Source organism: Schistocerca americana, chromosome 2 (genome assembly GCF_021461395.2).
Source record: "Schistocerca americana isolate TAMUIC-IGC-003095 chromosome 2, iqSchAmer2.1, whole genome shotgun sequence".
Lineage (NCBI taxonomy): Eukaryota > Metazoa > Arthropoda > Insecta > Orthoptera > Acrididae > Schistocerca > Schistocerca americana.
Window position 1 is genome coordinate 304,259,905 of NC_060120.1, and position 21,442 is coordinate 304,281,346.

At 39.5% G+C, this 21,442-nt stretch overlaps 1 protein-coding gene across 1 annotated transcript in view; it reads right to left on the reverse strand.

The window, feature by feature from the left end:
• Positions 1–21,442, reverse strand: part of LOC124593977 (zinc finger protein hangover-like) — an 86,444-nt gene that overhangs the window by 14,619 nt on the left and 50,383 nt on the right. The window contains exon 3 of the mRNA XM_047132325.1: positions 4,392–4,656. Within this exon, the coding sequence (XP_046988281.1) occupies positions 4,392–4,656 (265 nt within the window). The remainder of the gene's footprint in view (positions 1–4,391; positions 4,657–21,442) is intronic.

Here is a 21,442-nt window from a genome sequence, read left to right on the forward strand (position 1 = left end):
ACATCCCTAGGAGGCCCCATTACCCGCCTAACATTGGAGGTCCCAACTACCAATAAGCCCACCCTCTGCGATTGCCCGGACCTTGAAGGCTGAGAATCATCCTCTGAAACAGGGCAGGCAGCTGCATCTGGCTCAGCCAGAGACAGTACCTGAAACCTGTTTGTCAGATGCACCGGGGAGGCTTTCTGATCAGCCTCTGGGGACATCTTTCGCTGCCTGGCATGCCTTGGAACGACCTCCCAATCAATCACAGGCAAGGGCTCAGCCCCACTGCGGGCAGCAACCGGGGAAACCACAGTGGCAGACCGATCTGGGGACAGACGGGACGAGGTTGACATCCCTATGATACCCAAGTCTGGCTCCCCACAGTGGTGCCCATTGGCAACAGCCTCAAGCTGTGCAACCGAAGTCAGCACTGCCTGCAGCTGTGAGCGAAGGGATGCCAACTCAGCCCTCATCCGAACACAGCAATCACAGTCCTTGTCCATTCTAATCGATGTTGAACAACAGTTACTGAAACACGAGTCCATGCCTAGATAATGCAAGGGAAACACGCAAAGAATGTATGAACTAACCTGTACAAATGCCTAACGACTGCGCTACAATCTGCCTGAAATTACGATTACAGTAACTAAAACTCGAAATTACACCTCCTATACGAAACTCACACGCAATTTAAGTAAGAATCTACGAAGTAAACACAGAAAAGAAGCTATATATGTATCTTTCTGTGCTGTGTAACCTTCATTCTGTATGGTGTCACATTTTAACTCTGGTATCATGTACCAATACCATCCCACTGGAATTCTACAGCTGGTAGCAGAACTGCAAATTTCCATTAGATGCCACTAGCAGTTGTGTGAAATCAGCTGGATCCAATGGTGCACACCTGCTGAGCCTTGCCTCCAGCAGCTCTGGACTATGAACGCACTCTGCTGCCACAATAAAGGACAGCCAGTGGGAAACACATGGCTCACTTGCACTTGGAGCCACTTCACTACAGGTGCTAAGTGGATGGTTTCTAGTCACAGCTCCTATGACATAGTTCTTGCTTAACACAGTGATAGTCTCCCTTGTTAACATTGATGAGCTGGACTCTGTTTCTTGCTTCATTATTTGTAATGAATCTTCATTCACTTGGAGAAAAACAAGTTAACTATTTCTTCCATTTACTGTGATGTTTCGTTTCCTAATCATCTCAGCTCCTGTCCAGCTTTCCTATGATGGCAGTTGCCACACCACTCTGTTGCCAACCTCTCCTTACTATTGTGTGTGAAGTTGTACCTAACATTAACTATTTTTATAGTTGTTTTCCGTAGCAGAGCATTGCAAACCAGCTCAGCATTCACCTAAATGAGTATGAGGGAAGCTGCTTAAAAACAATACTTGTGTGGCTGGTTTCCCAGATCATTCACTCACGTACTCATTCATTCACTCAACTGTTGTGTTCTGTAGCTCCTTCAAGCAGTGGAACCTTCAGAGATGTGGAACAAATCAAGGTACACATTAACAGAAGACAAGCAAATCATTTTAACTTAATGTTTACACTGTCTTAACAATAAACTATTCCTATGCTGTGATTCTTCAGTTTCTCCCAGCGTATTTGTTGCTCAAACAGTCCACGGGTATACTGCTGGTTCCAGGCACAATATTTCAGCCATCAGACATGTCGCCATCGTCAGGTGCACTGACGAACTGAGCTCCTGAGGATGGGCAGCCGATTTAAATCCCCCCCCCCCCCCCCCCCTCCGTGGGCCGCTCTGGCAGTCGCGAAGACATGGGTGTTGGAATCTGTTGTAGCGTCGAGTTGCTTGCTACGTCCGCCCCGGTCGCCAGTTTGTACTTCTTGCTGAGAGTCTTCTTAATTACATTTTCAATGACAGGTCCCAAACTTTGCTGAGATTGTAGCCACAATCTCAGTTGATAAGATCTTCCCTGCCTTGCTGAGAGTCTTCTTAATTATATTAAATGCTGGGTCCCAAGCCTTGCTGAGATTGTAGCCGCAATCTCGGTTGATAAGATCTTCCCTGGTGCAGGGAAGACCTTATCAACCAGGATTGTGGCTACAATCTCAGCAAGGCTTGGGACCCAGCATTGAATGTAATTAAGAAGACTCTCAGCAAGAAGTATGAACTGGCGACCAGGGCGGACGTAGCAAGCAAATCGATGCTACGACAGATTCCGACACCCACGTCTTCGCGACTGCCAGCGCACGGGCGCAGGCACGGATGGCGGAGAGAGCGGCCCGTGGGGGGAGGGGATTTAAATCAGCCGCCGACCCTCAGGAGCTCAGTTCGTCAGCACACCTGACAATAGTGACATGTCTGATCGCCGAAATATTGTGCCCATTGAACACTATGAACCGGCAGTATACTCGTGGACTGTTCGAGTATTCCTATGCTGCTTGGCATGTCATGCTTATGCCAGATAAATTTTAGCTGATAGTTTAGAAAGAAAACTACTACTTTAAAAATACTGCTGTCTCCCAAGTTATACTAAATGGCAGCTGTTTATCTCCTATTGGTAGCTTAATATTTACTTGATTACACTGGCATTCTTCAAAGAAAATGGTTACATCAATCTGTAAATACTGAATTCTGTTTGAAGTACTTTACTACTCATGATGCAGATTTTCATGAAAAGTACTAGTTGCCATATAATTAAGAGCTATTTCAAATTTGTGTGTGTGTGGTTAGTTTTTAACACTCTATTGAACTAGGTGGAGTTCACAACTTCTTCTTTTGTGTTAGATGGGAGCTTGTTGAATATCTTCAACCAGTGCACAAATGGAAATGTCATGTGGCTAGGGCCTCCCGTCGGGTAGACCGTTCGCCTGGTGCAGGTCTTTCGATTTGACGCCACTTCGGCGACCTGCGCGTCAATGGGGATGAAATTATGATGATTAGGACAACACAACACCCAGTCCCTGAGCGGAGAAAATTTCCGACCCAGCCGGGAATCGAACCCGGGCCCTTAGGATTGACAGTCTGTCACGCTGACCACTCAGCTACCAGAGCGGACACCAGTGCACATAAGTCCACTTAAAACCATAGACAAAGAGGGAAAGACTACATTAAAATAGTTTTTATCTTGAATTGTGGTTGTGTACATCAAGGCTCAGTTGAAACTTAATTTTATTCTCAGCAACAAAAACGATTAAGGAGCAACTGCATTGGAAAGTGAGTGTAAGAATCTGAAGACCCTTAACAAGAATTGTGCAAGATGTGCAGCCACTTTACATAATATTGTTACTACTTGCTTCCTCTGTATAAACATTTTATTTACTTTAGGTTCAGTGCACCAGCAGATAATTTCATAAGACAAAAAGGAGTGAAGGTTTTCAAAATTATCCAAGAAACTTGTTAATCTGGTGTAAAGGTTCATCCCTGCTCTGCCTGACCTTCCTCTCTCTTAAGCTAGTGTGCTCTGTGCTCTGCATCAAGCTACATGAGCAAGTCAGTCTCTCCTAATGAATGTGTTTTTCAAACAACTGCAAGCAGTGTGACTGACAGATTTTAAGCCCACAGAATGATCAGGTGTCAGTAAACTCTCTTTCATTCCCTCCTTAACTAATATGAGGTCCACAGCCCATATGAACCAACACCAGAACTACATTGTGAAATATCTCACTGTAAGCACAATAATTTGCTGGAACCTGATTTCCTGAATGTTTGCCATAATATTCAAGAACAATTTGCAGTTACTCTTAAAAAACTCATTTAAAAGAAAAAAAAACTAATCTTAGCTTTTGCAACTATTAGTTCCTTCCTCAGGGATGAAAGAAGGTACTGTTGCTGTTGCACTCTTACTGAGGATATTCTTACAAGAAAGAAAATAGGTTAATATTCTCAGGCAGAAAATATTTTTCTCAATTACTGGCTTTAATTGGCATACAAATCCCTGTTTGCTCACTGAGGAATAAACTAATAGTCTTGAAAGCAGGGTTGATTTTTAAGTTTTAAATGTGTCTGTTGACAATACTTAAATAATTGTTCTAAAGCTAAGAACTGACCAACCAATCTGGCTCTCTGTAATTTTATAGTTTCTAGTAAGTCTCCTCTGATGCAGCATTCTGGGTGACTTTTCCATAACTCTCCCCATTTCCTAATCCTCGGCTGTTCTTTTGCTTCATTCCTGTTCTTCCCCCTTCAGCCATTCTGCCAGAAGAAGGAGCCACTGGCTCTGAAAGCTTGCACATTTCCTTAACTCTTACATGTGTTTACTCCTGCTGCTACTTGTAGCAGATTTTTTTTTATCATTCCAATTACATTGTCAAAAATTGATTATTTTTGTTGAAAACATAATAAAGACACCAATAACATATTTACTACATTTTCTTAGTTGCTTGATGTTTTTAGGTATTGAAAGTACAAAAATTAGCTATAAGTTACCTTTTTCTGCCTGTAATATGTGGTTTTCGTTGCCCACTAGTTGGTCTGCGAACACTGTTATTCTTCTTTTTGTTGCCATTTTTCTTTTTATTACTACTACTTGCTGTGCCATTTTTCTTGGTGTTGTTGTTTGAATGTAAACGTACATTAACTGGATCATAACTCTTCCGCAGAACCTGATTTATTCGATCTAAGATATTATCCACAAAACGATTGTACTTAGTTATATAAATAGGTGGAACAGCATTGTTACCATCCATCGCTCCTATAAAACAAAATGAAACAAAATAAAATAACAAATTTTCAGTGGTAATTTTCATGATATGGTGAAAATAAAATAATGGTTTTTAACTGCTTATAATACAGCTGATACAGAACATATATTGCTGCTCTCTCCTAAGATAATTTTGGCATAAAAATTCTTGATTTAGCATTAACAAAGACGTCTGGCCTTCTCGCTCTAATCTTTTTGCAGTTAGTACTCACATTCATTCACTGATTATGCTTTTTACCCTTGATCGAGTGCAAAAGATATCCAGTTAGCATTGTTGTTATACTTGTGCATACTGAAGATTATTTTGTGTGGCATCTGATTTAATGCATGACCATTAATGTCAGTGGCTCCTACCAGTAAATAATAAGTAAATCCAATAAATACAACTAAAGGGAGGAGAGCCAACATAAGGGCAATCCAGTGGCTTTTGATAGTGTAACACAACAGCTGCAAATACTGCAGAGTGATTATGCAGCACAATTCATGACTATGCTGTAACACTGAAAAAAATGATATTGCTTTAAAATGCATAGGTCTATGTACACACAGCACCAAAAGTTTTGCATGAGCTCGTTATGTCAAAATTGATGGCACAGCAAACAAAAATTGGCTCTGAAGCGTGTGTATGTATTCATTTGCAGATTAGATTAGTACTTGTTCCATAGATCATGAATACAACAGTTTGTAATGATGTGGAACATGCCAGGTTAATAAAAGGTGTCTATACAAGATATTACATTACACAAAATATTACATGACACTTTTTTTTTTTTTTTTTTTTTTTTTTTTTTTTGTAGGGGGTGGGGAAATTACCCACTTACTACATCCAAAAATTCATCTAATGAGTAGAAGGAGTTGCCATTAAGAAATTCTTTTAATTTCCTTTTAAATGGTATATGGCTATATTTCAGTTCAGACTTTCGATGCTATTAGGTACGTGACCAAAGACTTTTGTGGCAGCATAATGTACCCCCTTCTGAGCCAAAGTTAGATTTAACCTTGAGTAGTGAAGATCATCCTTTCTCCTAGTGTTGTAGCCATGTACACTGCTATTACTTTTGAATTCGTTCGGATTGTTAATAACAAATTTCATAAGTGAATATATATATTGTGAGGCTACAGCGAAGATCCCTAGCTCTTTAAATAAGTGTCTTCAGGATGATCTTTGATGAGCTCCAGCAATTATTCTGATTACACACTTTTGTGCAATGAACACTCTTTTGCTCAATGATGAGTTACCCCAGAATATGATGCCATACGAAAGCAGAGAATGAAAATAGGCATGGTAAACTAATTTACTGAGATGTATATCACCAAAATTTGCAATGACCCTAATAGCATAAATAGTTGAATTCAGACATTTCAGCAGATCTTCAGCGTGTTTTTTCCAGTTCAACCCCTCATCAATGCATACACCTAGAAATTTTGAATATTCTACCTTAGTTACCGAATTCTGATCAAAGTCTGTATTTATTAAAGGTGTCATTCCATTTACTGTGTGGAACTGAATGTACTGTGTTTTGTCAAAGTTGAGAGCCCATTTGCAGAGGACCAATTAATGATTTTCTGAAAAACATCATTTACAATTTCACCAGTTAATTCTTGTCTGTTGGGTGTGACAGCTACACTTGTATCATCGGCAAAAAGTACCAGCTTTGTATCTTCGTGAATATAGAATGGCAAGTCATTAATATATATTAAGAACAGCAGAGGACCCAAGACCGAACCTTGCGGTACTCCATTCTTGATTGTTTCCCAGTTTGAGAACTCACCAGTTTTTGGCATATTATGTGAACTGCTTATTTCAACATTCTGCACTCTTCCAGTTAGGTATGATTTAAACCATTTGAGCACTGTCCCAGTATTTCCAGATCACAAGATAAAAAAAAAAAAAAAACTGACGTAGTGAAACAACTAAATAATAGAATTTGAAGCCATTTTGACTATTTTTCAACCATGACTGTCTCAAGAAATATGTAAAGGTTTTTTTAAATTACCACTATCAGTCACAAACTTCGTCAACTATTGTATTACTTATTTATGTTGTGACATGTTTCGGGGGTTATACCTCATCTTCAGGCTAAATGGCATTACAAAACAGCTTTACAATAAGGTCCTACTGATGTTACATAATCTTTTCATAAATGTTGTTGTCATCTTGTGGAAGAAGAGAAAACTTAGTAAGAGGCGATGTCACTTTGGAAGCTGGACTGATGTTTGCACGAAAATTTTTTGTAATGGCCACTCACTTTGTTCTTCTGGTGTGGCAGTCTCATCAATGTATGTACCTTTAATAGGAAAAACAAATGAACTGACCCACTCAGCAGAGGTTTCAGAACAAAATACAGTTTTTTATGTGATTCATTCAAGCTGCAAGTTAATGTGTACAGTGGCCATTGTTTAATTGTCATGCTAATCTGAAAATAACATAATTTTTCTTGAATATCTGCCTTTCTCTTAATCTGATTCTTAGCTGATGTTTTTAGATTTTGTTATTTAATCTAGGGCAAGTCAAAGAATATTATACCTGTGCTTGTTATTATTTTTTGTTCCTATTGGTGGACATTTTATTATGTTTCATGTGTTCTTTATTTATTGTTTCACATATTAAATTTTTGTGCATAATACTTACTTTGAGTGTATTAATTGTAAAATTGAAGGTTTTATAATATCTTCTGTCATTATTGTCACCAGAATATATAGTTATGACAATGTACAGATTGATGTAATCATTTTATGGTGTTCATTGATGATCATTTTATCCCAAACTGATAGTGAAGAAGTATTTCTTTTAGCAGCAGTTTTTGGTAGTACAAAATAGGACTTTCTTTAAATATTTATGAACTGTGTGGTACCACCTGCACAAAGTAGTACTACTTTTACTCTGTAGCTTTTTTTCTCTTTTATTCTAAAAGAAGTCTGTTGTGAATACTGGAAACTGCAGGGATTGTGTGGATACTGTTCCATAATTTATGGGATATACCAGCCAAATGGAACTGAAATGTTCCATGTGTTACTGACTTACATGCTGCCGCAATCTGTTAAGCTCTGCATTGAATTGTTCCACATGTGACTTGCAAAACATTCTGGAGATTCAGGAAAGGAGTATTTTTTGCAAAATGTAATGAGTCAAGATGTACAGGAATAAAATAGTCCAGTAACAATTTTCGGGCAGTACATGTTGCATCTAAAAGGTACAATGAGCTGCCTGATATCCAAATGCCAACATGTCTTAAAGGTCCAGAATGAATTTTCACGAGCAGTGGAGTGTGAGCTGATATGAAACTTCCTGGCATATTAAAACTGTGTATTGGACCAGAACTTGCAGCTAAGATCTTTGCATTTCACAGGCAAGTGCTCAACCAATTGAGCTACACAAGCATGACTCACAACTCGCTCTCACAGCATTATTACCATCCGTAAATTGTCTCCTGCCTCTAGTTGGTAGAGCAGTTGCAAGTGAAAGGCAAAGTCCACTGTTCTGAGTCCCTTTATGGCACATAGTTTTAACCTGCCAGAAATTTTGATGTGTTAAAGGAGTTTGCACAGAGACAGATTTTGACAGTTGTAACAAACCACTGAACACACTAAACTGAAGCATATTCATGTGCTGTGGCCAGTCGCATTTACAGAGTAAGAAGAGTCTCGTCATAATACAATTGAGCAATACACAAACATCAAATTTTATTACAGATTGTTTGAAGAAGATCTATGGGAACATATTGGCACAAGTGTACAGAGCATAAAATATGTTTGTGACTTACGCGTACTCTTTTCATTTGGAAAAGAAACTATTGATAGTGGTATAATTGTCAGTGAGCACATTAACATGTAATATTGTGGTTGATGAGAATTTCTAAGACTCACATTAGAGAAATTTAATATTAGGTAGGACAATTTTAACACTGTCATTCACAAACATTTGAGCAAACAGAAGGTCTATAACTGATTTCTGTTGCTCACACTGGTTGATATGAAACAAGCTACATAGGTCAACAATAGAGGAAATTTAGTTAACATGTGTCACACCACTGAGATTCAATATTTTTTGTAAATCACCATCACAAAAACTGAAATCTGACGATATCAGTTTGAGTCAGAATAGGGTAGACAAACATCACAGTTATAGTACACAGCTATCTGCATCACATTTACCAATCATTAAAAGATGTGATATACACGGTTCAACTGATTCCAAAATATCTTTCACTCTCAAATTTCAGCAACTATATAAACAATGTCAAATATGTGTTAAGTGTGTGATGACAGGGAATCTTTCTTGCACATTGTAGTTTTTTATGATACCATTCACTCAATGTTTTAGATGTATATTGTATTATTTTATTAGATCTAGTTTATTTGAAACAAACAGAAGTCATTTCATTTTAGAATTAATATTCATAAAAAGGGAATGTATCTCCAACCCCACTCAAATAAAGGTACCCCCTCATCAAAGATAATCATTATTCCTTTTTTATTTAACTTGTATCTCTGCTGTTATGAATGGTATTGTTGTTTAATAGTTATACACATGAGTGAAACATATTTTTGCACAACCCATGATGATTACTGTGTAATGTATGCTGGTGGACTAGTGTTGCTGAATTTTTAAACCTTTAAACTATTGCTTTAATAATATGGAACAACAGGTATTTAAAAAAATTTAAATAATTGCAGCTCATGTATTTTGTAGGGTCATGAAAAGGTTGATCATATTTAGATGAATGAATGAATAGATGGATGGATGGATAGATGGTTATTGTAGAAGCTCTATAGATATGTAACTTGCAGTTTTATATCTGTTGACATTTTGTCTTAAATCTTTACACCTGAATTAGAGCACCTTCTAAATTCTAGAAATGATATAAAATCTATTTGTAGTTTTTGTCATTAGACACAATTTTACATATTGGAAAGGGTCAAAAACAAATTTCTAGATTTCTGTTGTTCATCATAATATCCGTAAGAATGAATTCATAGTAGAAATTTTATTATTTCTTATTGTGTTACCACCAAAAGACAAAAAATAATTCTGTTGTTCAGAAGACTCAGCTAGGTAGATTCCTCATAATTTCAAACACCATAATGGTTATAAGATATCTTCATTAGTATTACTAGAAATGTGGCAATACTGCATCATCAACTGTTGGAAAGTAAAGCTGTTTCTGCAGATAAAATGTACATGTACTTTTCATTCATTTGGACACATTTGACATAATATTTATATGTATTTTTCTTTCATTTGGTAATAGTCTATGTTGAGTACACCACTTGTGCTGCTTTTGAAAAAAAATACTTATTGAATTTATGTTATTAATAGATCCACATACCTGGTTATGATGTTTCCCTTAGATGATTACTTTTTTGCCCAAAACCTGATGAAAATATAGTCTACTTACTATGAATCAACTCCTCGGATTGTTAGAATGGGAAAGGTGTGAATTGTAGAAATTAGAGGAAAAGGTAAGCCAGGTTTTTGAAAGATGAGAAACAATGGAATATTACCCAAATAAAATATGAGCATGTAACATAAAGACAATTTCAAATGATATTATTAATTAACTTTCCCATAAAAAATCTTTAAACAGTGGTAGTGCTGTGAAATAAAACTTAGAGGAATAAGGTGAAAGTCTAGAGGTATAAAAAGAGCTCATTTGTTACAAAACATCTAACTGGGAGAGAAAGGTGGTAGCATACAGTTTATGATCACCTGATTATGTGCTGCTGTCTGCAATCAAATTTATTTACAGTCTCATAGTTTAAGAGGTATTGTTGATATGATCAACACATCCCTGAGATACTGTCATTTCATGGAATGAACTTTTTTTGGGGGGTCATCACATGGTACATTCCTAAATAAACAGCAGTCAACATGATAATCTCTATACTTAGTGTTTTATGCCATAGTTATAACTTCCACCAGTAATGCAAAATAATTATGGTAATGTAATCCACATTAGAAAATATTAAGCACAGTGTTTTCCCAGTTGTTACAATAACCATAGAAATTAGGTTGATGATGTTTGTGTCACAACCTGAAAAATCTATCTGTGCAATGAGAAATGGTATAAAATCTTGCCTGTGTTTGTCTCAATAATGCATGGCGCTGGGATAAAATAATCTCTTTGAAAATTATAATCTAGGAATGAAAGTGTTTCAATTCAAGCATGAAACATGAAAAGAATGGTTGGAATAATAAGTGGACACTCAATTTATGGTGTGGAAATTTAAATAAAATGTTACACTGTCCAACAGTAAAATATTGAAGATTAAAGGTCAAAATAACTTATTGATTTGGACCACTCATTGATTACATATTGTGAAACAAGAGCGAAAGCTGTCATGCGCATCTTGGCCTTTTTTTTTAAACTTGTCATTTTTTTCAGTTTCTCTCTCTTTTTATATTTGCTGACCTTTTCCTCAACGGTTATGTCATTAGAACTGTACTTCTAATAATGTTATTAGAGATGCAATTTGGCCTTCTTTTTATTTCTCTTTTTTTTAACTTCTCTCCCTCTCTTTCCTGGTTAGTCTTTAACATTAAGCCAATAATAATGTCTTTATAAACATAATATCAGTTTAATTACATAAATAAGTAGGTGACTTGATTGTGAACTACTAAAAGGAACAAACACACAATTGACCTACAGTGCATCTGGAAAACTAAGAGATGTATCACTGAAGAATCTAAATCAGCATCTGCATCAAGCACTCTATGATAATGTTAGCTAGTATCTTAAAATAAAAATGTGCATTGATTTTAGATCTTTGCAAATCATCATAGCATGCAGTAATACTGAAGCAACATTAACTTTGTTATACACTGTTAGCAGCAAATGCATCTCTTGTAAACAGTCTGGTGATGCCATTGTCATTCTCTGTATGGCACAACTCATGTAGCACCAGCACCTAACTGTCCATTTCAAACAATTCCTCTTTGTAATACTCTATTAGTAGAAACTGAAATTCTTGTGAGTAGCCCTAAGTGTCACCACTGTTATCATAGGTCACCACAGGGCATCAGATGGTATTACCCTCTTTGTCAAGTATTATTGTCCTTTCCCAGCACAGTTTCCTGTTTGTGAGAGTAGGCCATCAAGTTTTTGACTGTTCTGATGAATATTGTATATCTTTAGTGATTTTCCAAAGCAAGCCCATTTGTTTGTAACATTAGATGAGATTCTCCCTCTGCAACGTTGCTTACCTTGTGAGGAATCAAAACCGTAGTGTGGAGGAATTATATGGGCAACTGCTGAACAGATTTGGAGAGGTAATTACAACTACATATAATATTATACACGGATATCATACTAGCCCACATACTTAATAGAATGGGCGTTATACGTGCCCTTACTATACAAACTGAATTTTAGCTCGATGTAATGTAACGAGTATGTAGGGAAGCTAGTCGGCCGCCTAGAACTGGTACAATGTAAGTTGAATTTGTTTGTGAAGGTGTGCAGCCCTACTGCCGATAGCACAATGCGGCTGGACGGGCTGCCATTTCCGCTAGAGCCACGTGCGTTAGCGAAGACCAGATGTGGGGAAAAATCCCAAAGCTAGGAATTTCAACAGCTGTTATTCGCAGGTACTCTGTGCAGAAGATGCTCCAGGAAATGGCGGAGTGTCAGAAAAACTTAAAGATGACAAAGTTACAGTTATTTGAGATTCGACAATAGCGCACAGTCAAATGTTAGTGAAAATCTGAATACACCTGCGATTTCCGAAAATTGCGGCTTATCAAAAGACACAACTATATTTCAATGTCTTTAAAACTGCAGATTTAATATTTCACAGTGAATAAACATTTACACAAAGAACCTCTGAATTAACAACTTTTAATCCCTTCATACGATTTCAACAAACGATACCCCAGATGATAGCATTGTACTACAGCTATTATCACTGAAAGCTACATATCTGTATCTATTTTATTTATTGATTTACGAAGTTTTTTTACCTCTTTTTCATTATGCAAATGTTTGTCAGAACATCATATTCTCCATTTTTACACAGCAAATGAATGCAGCATGAGTATTTCACATTTTTTATACTTGTTTTTTATTTAATGAATAGTTTACTATTTTGCCAATAATTTCATTTAAATGTTGAGTGCAAGTGCTATTAAAAAACTGCGCTAATTTAAAAGCGGCCAATGGCATGTGTTGACGGAAACTACAACTGAAAAGAAAACTGAAAGATACTTCTGTTAAAAAGGCATAAATGATTGTTTAAATAATGTTTAGCGATAATCTACAGTCATTTAACATGAGCGCACTTGCACAAGAATTCTGGCATATATTTTTACGGAAAAACCTTTATTTATAATTATTGTAAATTATCTGAGTGTGAAAGAATGTTTATAACATGTCTTTATTTAAATGTTGTTGTTTATTCCAGGAAGTGGCCATGTTAAATCAAATCATATCTGTAGAGTGATGTATTTTCGGTGGGGATGGCCTTCAGCCAATGACAGTTGGACAGTGGCGGAACTCTACTGGAGTCAAATGGAAATGGGGGCTTTTCGAGTCAAAAGCTCAAGGGAGCGATTCGGGACATTTTGCGTGGAGTTGTGGAAGAAGGAAGACCTGTGTAAAGGAACGTGTGCTATTCAGTCATGTAGGTGATTGTTCCTGGGCAGTGAACGGTCGCTATCATACTTCTGAGGGGACTTTATGTTTCGCTAGGTCTGAATATGCTCCATAGTAGGGCTTTCACCATTTGATTTATGAAACTGAGAATAGGCAGAGTATCTTCGTATCAAGTGCGTTAATTTGTGAATCATCATGTTGTACTCTGAACCTTTAACTTTACTGCATTTGATAAGGGTATTTTTTGTCTGTACTTTACCCTAATATGGCAACGGCCTTGCCGCAGTGGCTACACCGGTTCCCGTGAGATCACCGAAGTTAAGCACTGTCGGGCGTGGTCGGCAGTTGGATGGGTGGCCATCCAGGCCGCCATGCGCTGCTGCCATTTTACGGGGTGCACTCAGCCTCGTGATGCCTGTTGAGGAGCTACTCGACCGAATAGTAGCGGCTTCGGTCAAGAATACCATAATAACGACCGGGAGAGCGGTGTGCTGACCTCACGCCTCTCCTATCCGCATCCTCCATGAGGATGACACGGCGGTCGGATGGTACCGGTAGGCCACTCGTGGCCTGAAGACGGAAAGTTCTTGAATTCACATTATCCAGCATTATTCTCTGTCGTATACATCAATTACAGACGTTAGAGTAGAACCCTTTTTATTAAATTATTCAGTTATCTTTTATTTTATATTTCTGTGTATTTTATTCACTCGAAATTCTAGCCAATGCATAGACTACTTGACTGCAGCATTACAGCTACAGGTTATTATTTGCAGCAAATTAGCTGTGGGGCATGAAAGCAGACGTTCACGGCTTGACCCTATGATTACATCAAACTATTCTTTTTAAACAAAATGGTTCAAATGGCTCTGAGCACTCTGGGACTTAACATCTGAGGTCATCAGTCCCCTAGAACTTAGAACTACTTAAACCTAACTAACCTAAGGACATCACACACATCCATGCCCGAGGCAGGATTCGAACCTGCGACCGTAGCGGTCTCTCGGTTCCAGACTGAAGCTCCTAGAACCGCTCCGCCACTGCGGCCGGTCTTTTTAAACAGAACCGTGCATAGCCCCAGTACCTAAAGTATGAGTAACCACAGGTAAAGACGCAATTGGTTTGCTTGTATGGACTGCTGTTTGTAAGAGCAGCTACACTCAGCAGTAACATTTAGGTAATGCCCCATCGAGACCTAAAAACAGATTCTAACAAAACGACTAAAAGAAGTCCTAACCTTAATAAAACATTACCTCAGTCACTACGGAACCTGTAGAAGTTTACCCTCTAATTGACACGAGATGCCTGCAAGTATTTCCTTCAGTTCCTTTTGCATCTTTGTCGTTAGCTCTGTTGCTCATGTTGGAGATGTTTCGTTTGATTGTCAGTTATCATTTATGTCATTTCAGTGCATTCTTCTATATTGCAGTGAGAAAACATATTGTTCTGCTGTAATCATTGCTAAATACTGCCATTCTGCAATTCTGTATTTTATATTATACTATATGCTTAAGCAGATAAGGCCCTGTGAATACTGTGAGCGCTGATAGAAAGTACATGGTCATGGTAACATGGTTTCTAAAAAAGTTCACCTGTTTCACTTTGTCATACGTCAAACATTATCAGTAGACACTGTCTGTCAATATTGTTGCTTTAGCCGTCTACGACTTGGATTTTATAGGAGTCCTGCATTTCTATTTCAACAGCACATCAATCATTCTTGAATTTCTTTCCCCATTCCCCTTCTCCACATCCATGGCTAAGATGATTAATGTAAGATGGTCTCGAATCAGGAGTAGGAGTATCACTATAGCCAACATCTTTTAAGAAGGTAGATAGCTGTAGAATGACCGGTGGAGTAGAAGTGGTAATGTACAATTTCTGTCATGCGACCATGTCTAGGTTTAAATTTTAAACGGTTCCACGGTGTCTTATAAAGTGAAAGCATGAGACACCGTCGGTGCTGATGGAAACTTTACACTCGCCGAGCCCCTCAGTGTTATTATGTACTGCACCAAGTTTTACCAACGACCATCAACCAAGCTGATGCTACACTACACTCCACTAGCGCTTGAGGCGATTGCAAGTTGTGCACCAATTTGTTTTAGTCCAACCTCACACTATCCTCGTACTATATCCGTTTAATTCATATCTGCGAGTAAGTTCATTTATTTTTGACGGGGATAGCAACTGTCATAATGGAATGAGATTCAGTATACTAACAATTATAACAGCTGAGCTTTTAGCTATATATCGAGCAACTCTGTACGCTGAGAATCACGTAGGTTGTAAGTTCGTCATCCTTTCTGATTGCAGATCAATACTAGATCTGCTGAGGCACTTAGATAGTGGACAATCCAACCATCCGATAGCATATGACATAACGAATCTGATATCAAAGGTCGTAATTAGGAATCAGGATGTTACCTTGTGCTGGATAAAATCACACTGGGGCAATCCTGGCACTGAAACAGTAGACAAGCTAAATAAAGCAGCCATCCATTACAGAGAGATGGAACACATGGAATTACCAACTACAGACTTTTTAAACGTTGTCAGGCTAATAATCAGAGAGATAAGGGACACAGAATGGCAAGACATCTCCGAGAATAAAGGTAAAGGTTATGCCAAAGTAAACTCGCTGCTGATTACTAACTTACGGTATGAGAAAAATCGATGCTTCTGAAGACTCACGAACACTATAAAGCGCCTCACTTTCAACCACTTCTTTCACAGGAAGCATCTACATCGTTCTGTGTTGGCCGCATCCTCAGTGTGTGACTGCGATAAAGGAGAGGATGTCAACTACATAACCACACCTTTTGTGGCTCCGCGAACAGATACAGCGCTACGAATCACCTACTATGTACAACGTTTGCTGACATGTGTAACCGTACTGCTACGCTTGAAAGACATTTGTATGCCTTTTTGTTAGAAGAGCAGTTCAACTTTTAAGAAGATTCTACTGTAATTATATGCTGATGTGCCTTGTATCAAATCCTATGTGCATATTGTTCTAAAATGTATTAAACCTTATATGTACGATAAGAGCTATATTAGGTCCTTCTCAGATGCCAATTAAAAAAGAAATTATTTTTTAATTATTTATCAAGGGGGGCTTTAATCATTTTCGACAAGCTAATGTTCCGAAAGACTACCTAAAATTTATTTTTCAGCATTTGTAAAGAAAGCATTTCGAAAATTTATTCTTTTCTTTTTTTTTCGTCAGTGATATCTTAGCGCATGCAATGCGTATCTAGCCTCTTAACTGTTTGCTTGCTTACATATTTCATTGATTCTGTCTACATAAACTTTTATAGAGGGGAATTTACTCAACTTAATATTTATATTGTGGTCGCATTTAGCAAGTTTAGACATGAAGCAGCTGACTTTGACTGAACTATGTATGGTGGCAGATATGTTAGGAAACAGGAAATGTCGAAAAGCCCACGACACGTGCTGAATACTGTGCAGTGAATGCCACCTCTTCAATCGCCAACGTCGACATTTGAGGTCAACGGTCGCTGCAGGATCCGTTTCTCGCTAACTCTTTAAAGGCGCAGTCCGTATGACTCGCACGTTCATCGATAACTGCAGACAGCATTAAGTGTGCAGCGACTGTCGCTGCTGACTGGATTACTTGCAGTGAGCTTTGAGGACCCTGCTCGAACAGCGGAAGTACAAATGGAAAACTGGGACTTGCCGAGTTTCTTCTTACGGAACTATGTTGAAGGTCACATCCGCCAACACACAATAAAACCATTTCGGAGTAGTCGTCATTTTGGGATGACATCTTTGAGAAACTGTCCAGCACGGTATAGCAGGCAGGAATACAACTGTTAATAGCAACACTAGTTTTGTGTGCGAATATTGGTAGTGATAGTGACAGGTCAAGGTACAGGATGGGGTAAACAAAAGTAGTCCGGACGAGGGATTACAATTTTGAAACCATTTGTGGCAGCATTAACGGAGAAGTAAAGGACCGGCAGTTATATCCAACAGGGCGGAATAATTGCCTATACAGCCGGCCGAACCTTGGAGGACATTTACATATCTTCACGCCTGACAGAGTTGTTAGCAGAGTTCAGTCTGATCGCTGCCCTAGCTGGCCACCCGGGTCGCTTGACCTGACAGTCTGCGGTTACTTTGCGCGGGAGCCCTCAAATCTAAAGTGTATCAGTACATCCCTCATAGTCTTCAAGAAATGCAGCAGATCATTTCGGATGAGATTGCAGCAATTCCAGCAGTCCAGTCTTGATCCGCCTCAACAACTTGCTAATAATAATAATAATGGCGTGTGACGAGGGCCTCCCGTCGGGTAGACCGCTCGCCTGGTGCAAGTCTTTCGATTTGACGCCACTTCGGCGACTTGCGCGTCGATGGGGATGAAATGATGATGATTAGGACAACACAACACCCAGTCCCTGAGGGGAGAAACCAGCCGGGAATCGAACCCGGCCCCTTAGGATTGACAGTCTGTCGCGCTGACCACTCAGCTACCGGGGACGGACAGCAACTTGCTGACCAGAGCCAGAAAGTGCCAACAGATGAATGGTCGTCACTTCATCTGCTATAGTCAGGTTAGTACTGTATTTCCTTTCCTCTGCTTTGTTTCTTTGTATGCTAGAACTCTGTTCTCTGGGCCACTTTTATTTGCCCCAGCCTGAGTCATGTAAATGGTTTGATAGTTAAGCTCCTCGGGCAGAATATTAGTCACCGCCTTGAAAGAGCACAATGGTCATTTTGGAGCATTGTAGATGCCGTAGAACTTCTGGCAGGCCGTCACGTGAGACTCCATCGCTGACGTAAGTCGGGAGAATGAAGCGGTGTGTATGTGACAGTCGACTGTACGGAATCAGTGCAGTAAGACGGGTCAAATGGGGACGTGACAGAATGGTAGAAAGGGGCTATCGTGTGTGGACGTACCGATGACCACACCGTGAATGGAGTTGTCCTATTTTCGGTGTTTCAACGAGACAGCACAGCGTGTCTGCAAGGAATGTTGTACCACTCGCTGTCATGTAACACAACCTAAGAACAGTGACCATAAAAATATTCTAACCGATTTAGACTGGAAAGGTGTGTCACTCCTTGTCAATCCCGACAAAAAATGCTGCTGTCAATGAATGCAGGTCAGTGTCAACCAGTTTCCATGCAAACATCGTGAAGGTAGTTGTATGCAACGGACAATTTTGAATTGGGTACCTCACAAAAGGCCATTTCTCACAATGACACGTAAATCTGATGTGTGCAGTAGGTCAAAAACCAGAAACTGACAGTACCTGACTTGACACTTGTAGTGTGCTCCGACGACGCGCAGTTTTACCGTTTATAAGTTATTCAACACGTCGAGTGCGCTAACGGTTTAATGAGGCTTTTGGACTGCACTGTGTAGAGGATGCTGCTCAGGCTGCAGATAGTTCTGTTTATTTTCGGATTGATTTAGTACCATGACTTGGGTCCACTTATTCGGATTACCACGAACATGAACAAAGACGTTAACTTCATCATTCTCGATGACCAAGCATTGTCTTTTTTTCTGCGTCTTCAGGATGAATGATCCCCTCTTCCAGGATGACAACAGCCTTGCAGATGGGGCTGCATGCATATTTTCCTGGTGCGACGAACACCCAGCCACCATGCCGTCCTATTTCATACTGAATGGTCCGGTGTATCACTCAGCCTTGAACCCATGCGTAATGCCTGAGGATATGTAGAACAGCTGGTGAAACGTAGCGGTCGACATCCCTGTAATTTGGTGCTTCATTATCAGTGAGTAACCTCATCTGGATGCGGCATACACATAGAATGTTGTTGACTCTCTTCCTCGCCATTGTCAAGGCCAGAAGCGGCATTACAGTACCACCGTGATATCTCACAGGGAGAATTAATTTCTTGTTCGGTCTGCATGTCTATATATCTGCACTTTTCTCACATTGCATCCTGAAGCCATGAATCAAGACTGTCAAGTAGATACGCTATTTCTTGATTTCCGAAAAGCGTTTGATGCAGCACCACACCTACGCTTATTACCAAAAGTACGATCACATGACTTTTAATTATCTTTTATTTTACACGTCTAGTCCCGTAGGTCCAAATTGAGGAGCAAATCTTCGAGGTCATGGAACGTGTCAGTTCACGAAATTACGACATAAAAGCAATAAGAAATAAAATAAAATGTCTATGTAAATGCAATCCACAATATAATATAGGAATCAGCTTAATTTTTCAAGGAACTCATCAACAGAATAAAAGGAGTGACTCATGAGGAAACTCTTCATTTTCCATTTGAAAGCGCTTGGATTACTGCTAAGATTTTTGAATTCTTGTTGTAGCTTATCGGAAATGGATGCAGCAGTATACTGCACACCTTTCTGCACAAGAGTCAAAGAAGTGCGATCCAAATGCAGATTGGATTTCTGCCCAGCATTAATTGAGTGAAAGCTGCTAATTCTTGGTAATAGGCTGATATTGTTAACAAGAAACGATAGTAAACAATATATATACTGAGAGGCCAATGTCAGAATACCTCAACTAGTGACGTATCAAACTAAATTTCAGGCTGGTTGAGGATTTCTTAGTAGGGAGGACGCAGTATATTATCTTGGATGAAGAGTCATCGATATATGCAGAAATAACTTCAGCTGTGCCCCAGGGAAGTGCATTTGCTACCCTTGCTGATCACGTTGTACATTAATGACCATGCAGACAATGTTAATAGTAACCCCAGAATTTTAGCACATGATGCAGTTATCTACAGGGTGGGGCAAACAAAAGTGGCCCGAGAACAGAGTTCCAGAGCACAAAGAAACACAGAAGAGGAAAGGAAATGCAGTGCTAACCTGACTATAGCAGACATTGAAAGTGACCATAGCTCACCTATTGGCACTTCTGGGCCCTTGTCAGCAAACTGCTGAAGGCGGATCAAAGTTGCACTGCTGGAATTGCTACAATCTCATCGGAAATGTTCTGCTGCAATACATCTTAGGCTTGAGGGCTCCTCACACAAAGTAATGGCATACTGGCAGATCAAGAGACCAGCGTGGCCAGCTAGGCCGCGACCAAACCGACTTCTGCTAACAACTCTGTCAGCCATGAAGATTGTGTAAATGCGCTCCAAGATTCGGCAGGCTGAAAGGGCAGTTACTCCATCGTGTTGGGAGAAACTGTTGGCCTTTTCCTCCTCCGTTAGTACTGCCACAAATGGTTTCAAAATGTTGTAAATGTAACGCGACGAAGTCAGCCTCTGATGAAAGAAGATGGGACGGTGTACAGACACTGCACACCAAACCCCAGGCTTCTAATTATGCAATGGTGTTTTGTGGAAGTTATGGGGATTCTGCGCTGCCCAGAACCTTTGATTCTGTGAGATGACATAACAGCTCAGGCGAAACCGGATTTCATCAGACATACAGAACAGATCCATGTCCAAGCCATTCATTGTTACTCAGTGAACAGCCATTCACAAAACTGGAGGCAGTGAGGAGCATCTGCTTTTTTTCTTTTTAATGCGTCAATAACAGACACTCTGTAGTTACGCATGTGAAGGTCCAGGAGGAATACTCGTCTGCATGATCGACGTGTTATGCCGGTCTTTTGCAACAGGCATTGGATTGATTTGGTAGGGCTTTGAAGCATTTTCTGGTGAAATGCAGCCACATTTCTTGCTGTGTGCGGCCACGTTTAGGAATGTTTTCCGACTTGTTCAAAATAGATGCTGTCTGATGCCATTTTCGGACTAAACGTTGTGTGGCATTACAGAATGCGATTTTCACTCTGCAGCGGAGTGTGCGCTGATATGAAACTTCCTAGCAGGTTAAAACTTTGTGCCGGACCGAGACTCGAACTCGGGACCTTTGCCTTTCGCAGGCAAGTGCTCTACCATCTTTTTTTTTTTCGTTGCGTTTGACCCTGCGGACGTCAGAAGACATGCGTTCGAGCTGATCATTGATTCCTTTACTCAGTTTTTTTATTACAGAGGCCGAGCAGCCCTCTCACCGAACACGCTGAGCTACCGTGCCGGCATTTTTTTTGTGGTAAAGTCTTATGGGACCAAACTACTGAGGTCATAGTTCCCTAAGCTTACGCACTACTTAATCTAACTTAAACTAACTTACACTAAGGACAACACACACATCCATGCCCGAGGGAGGACTCGAACCTTCGACTGGGGGAGCCACACCATC